The 12,389-nt window shown below is 37.7% G+C and overlaps 2 protein-coding genes across 3 annotated transcripts in view; one reads left to right on the top strand and one right to left on the bottom strand.

Moving 5' to 3' along the window:
• Positions 1-5,073: 5,073 nt before the first annotated feature.
• Positions 5,074-12,092, bottom strand: rnf152 (ring finger protein 152). 2 transcript variants are annotated; one of them, XM_077229204.1, is made up of 4 exons: positions 11,955-12,060; positions 7,512-7,602; positions 7,234-7,420; positions 5,074-7,155 (listed from the first exon to the last, which is right to left on the bottom strand). In XM_077229204.1, exon 4 carries the CDS (start codon positions 7,029-7,031, stop codon positions 6,420-6,422), a length of 612 nt encoding a protein of 203 aa, XP_077085319.1. In that variant the 5' UTR covers positions 7,032-7,155; positions 7,234-7,420; positions 7,512-7,602; positions 11,955-12,060; the 3' UTR covers positions 5,074-6,419. The 2 variants fall into 2 exon arrangements, with proteins under 2 accessions (XP_077085319.1, XP_077085329.1); XM_077229214.1 differs by lacking the exons at positions 7,234-7,420; positions 7,512-7,602 and having other exon boundaries at positions 11,955-12,092.
• rnf31 (ring finger protein 31) overlaps positions 11,603-12,389 on the top strand; it is a 23,707-nt gene continuing 22,920 nt past the window's right edge. The window contains exon 1 of the mRNA XM_077228934.1: positions 11,603-11,621. The gene's annotated coding sequence lies outside the window, so the exon portion shown is untranslated. The remainder of the gene's footprint in view (positions 11,622-12,389) is intronic.

Genomic DNA, 12,389 nt, shown 5'->3' with positions numbered 1-12,389 from the left:
TCTTTGGTAAAGTTATATGAAGCCTTTCACATTTCTGGGTTTGAAATGTGGAAGTGAACTATAGTAGAAATCCTCTATAGACATACGCATGAAAGCCCAATTGTACGACATGAATAAATCATAATCAGTTTTGGGGGTAACGCATTACAAGTAAGTTATGTAAGCTAATCAGATTAATTTTTTCAAGTAACTAGTAAAGTAACGTATTACTTTTAAATATACAACAAAATATCTGAGTTACTTTTTAAGTTATTGACCGAAGCCTCTCCTGTCCCCATGTTGAGAGAAATCTTGACGTGAATAAGTGCAGTGGCATTTGCAATAAGTGCACTGTGAACACTTGCAACAAAAAAAAAAAGATTCCGTGTTATTCAAAATCAATTTAAACAAGGCAAATGCAATCTCAGAATATTAGGCAAATCTGCAATAATTAAATATATTAAATTACACAAATATATTGTATTTAATCTCACTTCATTAACTGCTGACCTTCGATTATCCACTTCAACCATACTAAGAAAAAATGATTTTAAATAAACATCACATTTGTGTTTAATTTTTTAACATTTTTATTGCTAAAGTAAGCATGTTGAACTGTCTTCTCCTGCATGCTGCATCCTAATCTTCATCAGGTTTGTTTGACCTGCAGTTTGACCTCTACAGATGAATAACAATTGAATAAATTGTATAAAAAGACATTGTTATGGCAAAAATACTTTTTGTCATCATTTTGACTTTTTATGTCAGAACTGTGATTTACCAAAGCATTATTTTTTTTTTTATGTGACAGAAATAGTCTTCCATAGAAATGGGGTTCTACTACGTATATGTATGAAAGTGTCACGATCTCAGACTCCTTGACATCCCTCTCTGGCCACCAGAGGGCGCCCTCACCCGAGTATTGACTTTCTCACACATCATTCCTGGACTAATTACTCACGCACCTGTCATCACTGATTACTCACGCACCTGCATCTTGTTCCCTACCCTGATATAAGCCTCACTCACATCACAAACAGTATGAAGTCTCGTTTCCTCAGTGAACATTATAAGCGTTATCCCTGTATCCTGCCTGCGTTTACCTTATCTGACCTGTTTCTCCCGTTGTCTGCCGCCTACCTCTCGACCCAATGCTTCGTCCCTGGATTTGATTCTGCTCGCTGCCAACCCTGAATATGTGTTCTAATATAAATGTTTGTGTAAGGAGATTGCATGGCTATGTGCCTGATTTTATGGACCTGTGAGTAAAGGCTGTAGCTGAACCAAATCTGTTAATTACAATGTTGAGGACTGATGTATTGTCATTCGTAAGATTTTTGGGATCACTCAATTGTGCTTATGTCTTTAATATCAAATGATTTTTTCCATATTCCATGCATATTTATAATCACACTTATCCTATAAGATTACAATTTAAAAGCAATCAAGTGATGGTCTAAAAAGGAAAGCAAAATGTACAGTATACTATGACCTTAATGAACAACTGATTACTAATAACAATTTGTCTTGTATTATAATCATTTGATTTGCCACATAAACTGCAAAAGCATTCATCCACACATTACATCACAATGTGGAATGTTAAAGTGCATGAAACTGAAATGCATGCTATTCCAGGAAAACAGCAAAGAAGCTGTCATCAATCAAGTGTGATGGGTAGTTGACGGATGCATATGGGTGAGCCGCACTGGGCCAGAGCTCATCACACATTTGGATATCAATGTACAAATGTTGTATTCAGTAACTGAGAAAATTAAGAATTAGTTGGACATATATTATATGTATTAAATTTGCTCTTTCGTACCTACAGTACAACTTAAATCACTAAAATGTGCAAGAGTTGGTCTACAGCAGTAACATAAACCATTTCTAATGAGAGAGATATCATTTTGATCTAACATCCAACAAGTTGATGATAACAATATTAAAACTATTTGGCGAACAGTGGTGTGATAACATCTCATTAATGGGTATAGGGGGATAGTTCAGCCTAAAATGGAAATTGTCATGTTGTTCCAAACCGGGGCGGACTGGGACCAAAAAGTGGCCCTGGACTTTCTGGCCCACAGCAGCCCACCTCATAACACATTGGCTCATTAATGTGCAGAATAATTTTTAACACCACTTATAGTATAAAAATATAATACAATACAAAAATAAATGCTATTTAAGCTTTTTTTTAAGTAACACAACATATATTAGGTCATATTTGTAAAACAAAGGGAAACAAACAGAAGAACATTAAGACACACGATTATTTATTTAAAACTATCAAGACAGCATATCTGCTAGTCAGGGGGTATCATCTCAGTGAAGTGCAAGATACAACACTCAGCAGTGTATAGGGCTGCACCACTCAGCTGTACAACTCCTGAATCAAGATTGAAACTATTTTGCATTAACACGAATCCTCATGGCATACTATTAGGCTATCATTTGACATTAAACTAGCTTGATGTCCACAGGCTGTAGGGCATCTTCTGGGAGCAGGTCAGCAGAGTTTTATGAGGAGGGTGTGTGTGTGTGTGTGTGTGTGTCTGTGTAATTGAGTGCGCGTGCACGCGCATTTGAAAGAGCTTGTGTATGTGTATGAGAAACATAGTTTGTGTGTATGAGAGATTAAAGGATTCCTGTGAAGGAAACAAAAAAGATTAGGGATTATTCAGCATTATCTGTAATAAATATTTGTGTAAAGCAAGTAGCCAAGATTTTTTTTTTTTTTGACTGTTTAAGTTTATTTAACATATAGGTGCCGTTCTTCACAAAATAGGCTCATCTATGTGTTGGCACTATGTGTTAGCTAGCACTAAAATGCAAAAAGACAAATAATATTAATACTTATAAAACCTGCTCACAAAGCCACATGGACAAAAAGGTGCAACTTGTGTAAGATGTGTTGGTCCTATTATCTGCAATGATCATTGCAACAAAATCTACAAAGGTTAGTTGCAAATTAAAATTTCTCTCAAACGCTATAACACGCAAATTATCAAATTTTAAACAGAGCATAATAAAAATCTTAAATTATGTAATTATTAAGTTAAAGATAAACATAAAACAAGGAACTCGTATTTGGAAGAAAACAATATAATTCAATAAGGTTTATTATTTAAATTTTATACCAATTGTTGAGTTAAGATCTAATTTCTCAGCACTCAGCACTGTTTGGAATTAATATTAACAACCATCATTGTTAAAATGAGTAACTAGTTTACTAGTGCAAGCTAAATAATGCTACTACTCATTTCATTTAAGCTTACCGGTTCAGTTTGATTGCCATCCTCTTCACTAGGCTCAGGTACAGGTAGGGAGGGGGTGAGGTGTTGTTGGTCATCATCACCAGGCGCTGGTTCATCATCACTGACCGTGCTGCTGGGTCCAGCCTCGCTATCCTTGACCTTGGCTGTAATACTAGAGCCGGCAGAGCCTGCTGAACTGCAACTTCCCTTCACACCAAATGCATAGGGTGCCCGCGGGGTCTTAAAAAGTATTAAAAAGTTGATCAATCAATTTAGAAAAAAAATAAGGATGGATGTTTGTAGTAAACTTACAAGAAAAAGTCACAGAGAAAAGATTAACTTTTTGATGACGAGAGGAATTTGCTTTGGCTGCTTGCAAACAGGACACCTTAGCAAGGACTGCAAAAAGAGAAGTATCTGTAACATATGTAGTCTTAAACACCCAAGTCTTCTACACATTTATCCTCACGAGAAGGTAGACACTTTGGACAAGAAGAAAGCCGAATTCAAGTCAGCAGTAGCCAGTGCTATGGTCTCTCTCCAAACAGGTGGTCTTACTGGGGCTGGTAATGACAACTGTGCGTTATCTATCGTTCCAGTGTGTTACATCAAAAAAGGGAAACAGTGTGGTAATGACATATGCCTTTCTTGATTCTGGAAGTTCTGCTTCTTTCGGTACGGAAAGTTTGATAAACAACATCAACCTCCCTGGAAAGAGAGTTAATATTCTTCTCAGAACTATGAGTCAAGATAAATCCGTCAGTAGCTATTTTCTAAAAGACTTTTAGGAGCTTTCTGGGTTGAGTTAAGAATACTACTGAGCATTGCCCAAAGTGTATACACAGAAGACCATGCCTATGACCATAGCAAACATCGCCTCACAGAAAGAACTTGAATGTTGGCCTTATCTGAGTCATATCTGTTTACCTATGATTAATGCTGGCATTGAGCTTTTGATTGGAGCTAATGTTACAGAAGTATTGGAGCCTTGGGAGATCATACGTAGTCAAAACAACGACCCATATGCTGTAAGGACCCTGTTCGGATAGACTGTTAACGGACCACTTAATGAATGGAGATGATGCTGCCAACCAACTTCCTGTGACTGTGATGTAATGAAGTGGGAAGTGTTGTGGAAGTAGCAATTTACGGCCAATTTTCCAGAGACTGTTCATGAAGAAATGGTAGGAACATCGAAAGAAGATCAGCAGTTTATGAATTTTGTGTCCCATTCAGCAAGACTGATTAATGGTCATTGTTACATCGGTCTACCATTCAGAAATGCTGAAGTAGTCATGCCTAGTATGAACAGGAGTATTGCAGAACAACGTGCTTTAACTCTTCAAAAAAGAGAGACCTTTTAGCTGTGCTATCGTACAATCAATAGGCTGTAGCCTAAATGTATGGTGTCGCCGATGTAACGGTTAAAACTTGAAATGGCGATGAAGTCTTAAAATGTATGGAGGAGGTCTTAAAAGATATTACATTTAATTCCATGATTCCTATACCCCGAATCTGTTAATTTGAAGCATTTCACACCTCTAATGATGGCCAGCCCGTCCCTGGTTCCAAACCTCTGCAGAACACAAAAAGGAAGATATTTAGTAGAATGATGTTTAACCAAACCATTGACTTTTATGTAAGACATTTCTCAAAATATATTTTACATTTCCGGAAGAAAAAAATCATATGGGTCCCAAACTACATGAGGGTGAGAAAATGATGACAGAATTTTTATTTTTGGCTGAACTATCCCTTTTAGTGTCTAAACACTTAAAGCATTTTTGACAAACACTTCCCTTTTTTTGTTTTGGAAACTGAAAGAAGTCTCTCATGCTCACCAAGACTACATTTATTTGATCAAAAATACAGTAAAACCATAATTTTGTGAAATATTATTAAAATGAATATTAAATACTTTATATTTGAATGTTTCATTTATTCCTGTGATGGCAAAGCTGACTTTTCAGCAGCCATACTCCAGTCTTCAGTGTTACATGATCCTTCAGAGGATTTTCAGGATTCTTTTATGTACAGAGGGGAAAATACAGCATTTGTTTGAAACAAAACATTTTTTTGTAACACTGTAAAAGTCTTTACTGTCAATTTTAAATGATAAAAAAAAAACATTACTGTAACACAGTTTGTTGTTGCGGGAAGAAGGATTTGGCCGCCGAAACCGGCAAACATTTAAAGACTTTAATAACAAAATAAACCAATACAAAATGAAAGTAAAGACAGCAGCCCCTCACGGACGACTGCTGTCACCTATAACAAAACCCAACATAAAATCCAGGCCTGGCCTCTCTCGATCTTCACTGTCATGTCTCCTCCTTTTATGCTTCTGCTCCTCCGTGAGATACGAGACAGGTGCATCGTTCCCACTCTCATCATTAGTCACGCCGACGGTCTTACGCCGTTCTCTCACGGCCCTCGGCGTCGTCTTGCTCGCCACAATTACTGACCCCAAACTTGAACATTATTGCATTTGTGCAGCTTTTTAAGCAGCATGTAGTGTCAAATGGTTAATAGCTTTTAGGAAAGAAGTCTCATAAATGACATAAATAGCAAGATGTTATGATTAATAACCAAATCGATCAGAGACTGATTTTTTCACTTATTTAATCAAAAGCAAATTCAAAACCCACAAGTAAAAAAAGTAATACAGTTTGTTACTATTGAGAACACTTTTTGTGGTATTTTAAAGAAACTGCTTCAAATGAAACACACCTTAAAACAAGGACCCATTTTGATACATATACAGCAATGCACATTATTCAAAGGCAGTGCAGCTACATTATTAACATATTATGCACGTTATTTCATTTCTACAATTTAGTTTTGCACAATCTCTACAAAATGCACAACCCCTACTGACTGTCAATAACACACAACTCTGGTTTAGTATTAGAGACCAAGTAAAATTCCCTCAGTTACATACAAGACATGCAAATACATGAAGTCAACACTGCTAGATTCTTTAACAACATTTCTGCACATTAATTGAACAATTTCCACAAGAATGAATGAATCAGAGCTTTCATAAACATTTGAAATACCATAGATTGCATAGACTTTGCCCTTGACCATCTACCGTATAGTTACAATCGCATATGAAATCACATTAGAGATTTCAAGCCACATTGGTAGGCCCATTTCAATTCTTCTGTTCTATCCGCCTCATCCGCAGGAAATAATAGTGAAGCGTTTGGACACACAGGACATGTTATGCAACACGATACCTAGCAGAAAAATCAAAATAAACGCCACAAGTAGCACAGCGCAAACCCCAGTCCATGCTGTGTTTTTTACCTCCTCCTCCATTCCATCCTCACCCATGTCATCTCCCAACATGAGGCCCCGCCCATCAGAGACGTTTACTCCCTCAACGCTTTTAGGGCCAAACCGGCATGCCGGTTGTCCAGACAGCAGTGCTCCGTCTGCGTCCATAGGGATGGGCAGTAGGTAGCAACCGTTGTTGGGTAAGTGTATAAAGATAGGGGTGTGTTCAGAGGAGTGAGAAAGACTGATAATGGAGAGTACTTCCGGGTCATCGGGAAGATGCGAGACCGAAAGGCCACTGGGGATCTGTGTCACGCAACGACACCAAGGACAGCGGATCTCCCTTTGGCTGAGCCTCATCTGGCTCAGACATACGGAGCAGCAGGTATGTTGGCAGTGCAGGAGTTTGGGAAGGCGCCGTTGGCTGAAGTAGTTGAAACAGATTTGGCACTCAAGCCTGGAGCTCTGGGACAAGGTCTCCATTGACCCTAAAACGTGGATATTAAACATAAAACAAATCTCCTTGGTTGCTTCAATGACAGTATCCTTGGCGATCTGTAATGCCAGTGCACTTCTCCGTCGACCACTCGATGTTGATCAGGCCGTCAGCGCTTTAATCCATGTCTGGCTCTGCCTGTGGAAGTGAGACAAGGACGTTGCGTCAAAACAGACTGTCAAGAATTTAATCCAAAGGAACACTTTTGGCACATACACAAGCAGGCAGAGGGGTTAATTTATTATGCGCTAGCTGTGAGCTGGATCTAAACTCTTGTCAGGCTTGACTTAGATGTAGATGTCCTGGATAAGTAAACAAATCAGCAGGGATTAGGACTGTCCACAGTCACCCTGCGCTTAGACACGGATCGTGATGAATGCTGAGGCTGAATTGTGTATGTCAACTAAAAACAAAACAACTTAATTGGTTAATTATCTATGATTCCTTCTCTGATTATGTGAAATGACTTGACTGCTTCACGGAGTGATTCTTACCATGGGTTTAGTGCAGATCCAACCAGGGGTTTAAATCAGTCAATGAGCACAGCTGGAAATGAAGGCAGTCCAAAGGAATATCCTTCCTCATCTAATGAGGAAATAACTCTACGTATTTTTGAAGGATGACTCGGTTAGCATCACCCTCAACAATAGGATTTTTCCAGTGTTTTCTGGTCTATAATCAAAAGCTTATGATTCTTAAGAGCATGATTATAAACACAACAAGGCTGTGAGTGTGACTAGTGAGTAGATGAGTTTATCTGTTCGACTGATGATGTTTAATGTCCCTGACGACCACTGTAGTCCCATTTAGCCACTTGTTTGCAACCGCCTTATACAAAAGAAGTTAAAACTTTACTACACTCCAGAATCCGACAGATTGTGATTAGCTGTAGGCTGAAACCTTAGACTGAATAAAACAGTCTGCATTTCATAAATAGCGTAACAGACTATTGGAAGTATTTGTTTTAATTGATGATACTGTATGTCCTCAAAATTTGTAGGAAATAGGCCTGTATAAAACCAGGCACCTCCGCTCCACCCACATCCCGGTCTTTGCCCATTTCCGGTTATCTGGGAGTGACACGCAGCCAAAATGGCGGCGACCAGCTCCGCCCACTTTGGCCTTCAAAAATGCTCTTCAGAAACCTACGGGTGACGTCACAGACACTACGTCCATTGTTTTATACAGTCTATGGTTTGGTCTAAAAAAATTCATCATACTTGTCCTTGCAGCACTCTATTCTCAGGGCTGTACAATTCTTCCATTCTTGAAGTAGGGAAAGTGAGGTAATATGTGCCACTTTTGAAGATGTCCTCTAGACCTGGAGAAATTTTTAGGTAAATTTAGAGGTACATTTTAAATGGGAAGAAAGCATCTACGTATATCATATGACCACAGAATGTCTTCACAAAAAAAAATCTGTTTGGTTTTAGCTACTTATGTTTCCTGTTTAGTATTTTTGGCCATACATTTTCCATCTAAATACATTTATATTTCATATTATATTTTAAAAAAGGAAGGTTTAAATTAAATATATTTATTTATAAATGTAACTTTTATTTATTTTACTTTGAAGATATATATTTTCTGTAATATATACTGTTTACAAAAGATTTAGTATATTTATTATTTAAAATACATATTGCCAGAAATGGATATACTGAATGGATATGGATGGATATATTATTGCTGTATGATTTTTTTTTAATACGTTTGGCATAAATTTCATTTTATCTGTCAATTTTCACATGTGCATCTCTCAATCACAGGCAGCTGTGTAATATGAGTAACTTCTAAAAGCATAATCATGTCACGTAAAGTAAGGGGGACTCAGACCTCACCCTCTGACACATCTAGTACTCCTCCTCCCCTGACTTCTAATCTGTGTCTTTTGTGCTCTTTTGTTCTGCTTTTTTTCAATGCTTTATATCCCTCTTACACTGGTATATTCTTTTTTTAATGTTTTATATTTATGATAATATCATGGAATTTAAAATGTCTTTATGTTTGGAAGGACACTGTATAAATAAAATGCAATATTATTATGTGTTCTGTTATCAATATAACCCTGTAATCAGGGTTGTTTCATTGCCATAAAATGTTGTTCAACCCAATGGGCAGCAAAATCCCCTTAGAGCAAGTGTTTATGTGCACACATAATGAGAGTACATATTTTCACTGGATGAAAAAATTCCCCTTAAATGTAAAAAAAAAAAAAGCAAATTGTGACCTACTTTTGTTGAGCCCGCAGGCAAAATTTCTGAAACCTGCATGACACATGACTATTAGCATGCATGAAGCTGACCAGTGAATGAGAGTTCAAAACCCCTCCGGCACTCATGATTCCTTCTGACCTTAACCAATTCAGAGCTTAAAAAATTTTCCTAACCTCATCTAAAATTGATTTGAGGGCATTTGTTTCCTTCGGGTACTGTACAGCTAATATGCATTTTAATTGCTTGGCTCAATGCTTGTCACTAAGGAAGGATTATTCAAGGGAATATTAAAGTATGCAGGTGCTACAAATGTCAATCACCTGAGAAATGAATGAACACTTATCAAGTGACTAAGTTAAAGTTAAATGAATTGTGTCCACATTCTCAGCACTTCACTCCATACTTCCTTTTTTTACACTTACAGCAAAAACATAATGATGTGACCACGGCATACAAAACAAATCAGTTATCGCAGTGTGCTCTTCTCTTTCAAGTTCAAAGGTTTACACCATGCAAGTAATTGCTCATATAAGTATAATTTCATTCCATCCCTTGAGGGGAAAAATAATTAATAATGCAATTAAGCCTGCAATTGTGGTATGAATGGACGGACGCCCCTGAGGGCTTATCCATTATTAGGTGCACATTATCTTGTGATGGAGAAGGGGACATATACTTCCTTTCTCTTTGGGATTTCCAGTCAAAACACATTACAGCAATCTCATTTAGGGACTTTAGGGACTTGCACACACAAATACTTAAAATTTACTAATAAATCTAAGGGGCTTAAAACCGTTTTTGCTAAATGAGACCAGTTTAACGTTTGAAGTCATGATTATTTCATGCTCATCAAACTAGTATCATTACAAAATCAGAAAAAATGTGTATTGCAAAATGAAACAATGTGAATGCTGCAAATCCATCTTGCCAAGTGCTCCATAGTAATTCAGTTACCATGAAAACCACTCCAGCTGAATTTCACATTGCATAATTTCCTTCAGCAATTCTGGTATGGCACGCAGGGGAGAAAATGTGCCAATCTATTAAACGTCCTGTGGGCAAATTTACCAAATCAAATGAAATACTTGTGAAGGTGTAACCTTGAGAACATTTCCTCAGAGTTCTCACTTTTGTACTCGCATTAATCTCTGATTGGAGATTACCTACCTAGACTGGAAATATTAGTGTTTTTCTTTCTTTTTTTTTTACTTTTACTTTAAAACAATAGGAGGATCGAGTGCATTACGAAATACAATGGAATTTATACACTAGATTCACCTCAAATGATATTATCAAGTGTGAAACTGTTTTTCTGATTTCAGCTTTAAGAAACGTGAATCCCATGGTGGAAGCTTCACTGAGTGTCTCTCGAAAACTAAGACAATGAAACAAGCAAATAACAAACCGTCAGCTGCACGCTACAAGCGAAGCATCAACCTGATGGATGCAGCTGAATCAGGTGATTTGTCAGAAAGGGGGCAAAGCAAAAAATGAAAAATGTCACTTAAAAACTGAGACCGTGTGACATTCTCAAGGACAATGCGCTGACTCGAGCAGGCGGGGGGGGGGGGGGGGGGGGGTCCAACATTAACCTGTGTAAACAATGCAGAAATGTGAAACATCCCAAGGCGATCCGTAATTTATACAGCAAAGTCACACAGACTTTCATTTGTGTTTATTTTTGTACTGAAACACACTGGACTTCAACTCATCAGGGTGTGTTGCGACAAGAATCAGATAAGCATTTAACTTTGCACTGAAATGCTGTCTGAACGGGTGTCAAATTAACAGAACCCTTACAGTGATTGGGGGAGTACAAAGCAGATCATCTACACAAACACGTGTTAATAAGAAACCAAACGCATAGAGAAAAATCCATTTGAATACTGAGTGGATCAAGCAGAGTCTGATAGCAATTCACTGAGATGAGATAATGTAAGATAATATCGGTGGAATTTACTAATCCAGTCCCAAGGACACAGTAAATCCAACCAGCATCTGATATCAACATTTCTGTTAAAGTTAAATGACAGAAAAACAGATCATATGAGCCAAAGGTTGGGTTTTTATTCGGAAAGCCTAAATACTTCAACATGTTCAGGCATCATCAGGGCATTTCTGTTTTCAAAGACAGACATATTTAGACTAGTTGTCATTGGCTGTCTCTCAAAACCTATTAAGGTGCCTACATAACATTTCTGGGCAGCATATGTCCTTGTAATGTCTAACGCGCCAAGATGCTACCCAGAAAGGGTGCCTTGGTAGAAAGCTCACTTTGTTTTGACACGCAGCCATTGTTGCGTGCCTCTAAACAATCAAAACAAGACTTAAACCGGAACAGAGAAAGAAAGCTGCCCGAGTTAATTCTGCTGCAATGTCAAAGAGAAAGTAAATTACCTACCGTATTAGACAATGCATAATACAACAAAATACAAATCTTGCACCTTGTACAGAGGATGAACTTGCTTTTAACAGACTTAGTACGTGTACTCTAATGAAGTTCGCACCACCTTGAGCGAAATTTACAATACCGCAGATAAAAAAAACCGTAATGCAGCAAATAATGCATCAATGCAAGTGAACAAAGACTGATCGAACATTTTTGTAAACTCTGTTTAAGAGTTTACAAAAATCTCAGTACTAAATTTGATGCAAATGCACACATCGGAAAGACAGGTCGTTTTACGTCTGTATCTTTAAAACGAGGGATGGAAGACTCACCTTCTATTTGGAGATATTCTTTTATCTATTCTATGCAAACGGTGAACATCGCACGCAGAGCACAGTCTCATCTGTCATACTTCACTCTGCCTTCTTCAAAGGCTGTACTGTAAACGCTCACTGCTACTCCCACAGCGCAGCCAATAGCTAGCGACATATGCGAAGAGAAACGCCAATAAGGAAGCCCGCTATTAAGATTGCCAGCGTTTGTCGGGTCTGAACAGGTCTGACAATTTAGTTTAAGGCGGATTATATGCGTTACAAAACAAATACGTACTTACCTTGCACGATAAGTAGAACAAATCTTCTAAATCATAATCCTCAATTTAAGTATACTAAACATTAACATCTGTGTTTTTTTATGTCTTTATGAGCACTTTATGGATTTATAAAGTGGGATTTATAGCACTGATATAAATCTTGAGAGGAATAAAC

The sequence above is a fragment of the Siphateles boraxobius genome, unplaced genomic scaffold (assembly GCF_051911475.1).
Source record: "Siphateles boraxobius isolate OS27281-9 unplaced genomic scaffold, OSU_SipBor_1 1, whole genome shotgun sequence".
NCBI lineage: Eukaryota > Metazoa > Chordata > Actinopteri > Cypriniformes > Leuciscidae > Siphateles > Siphateles boraxobius.
Note: the sequence above shows the minus strand (reverse complement) of the source record. Positions and strands in the feature narration are given on the sequence as shown.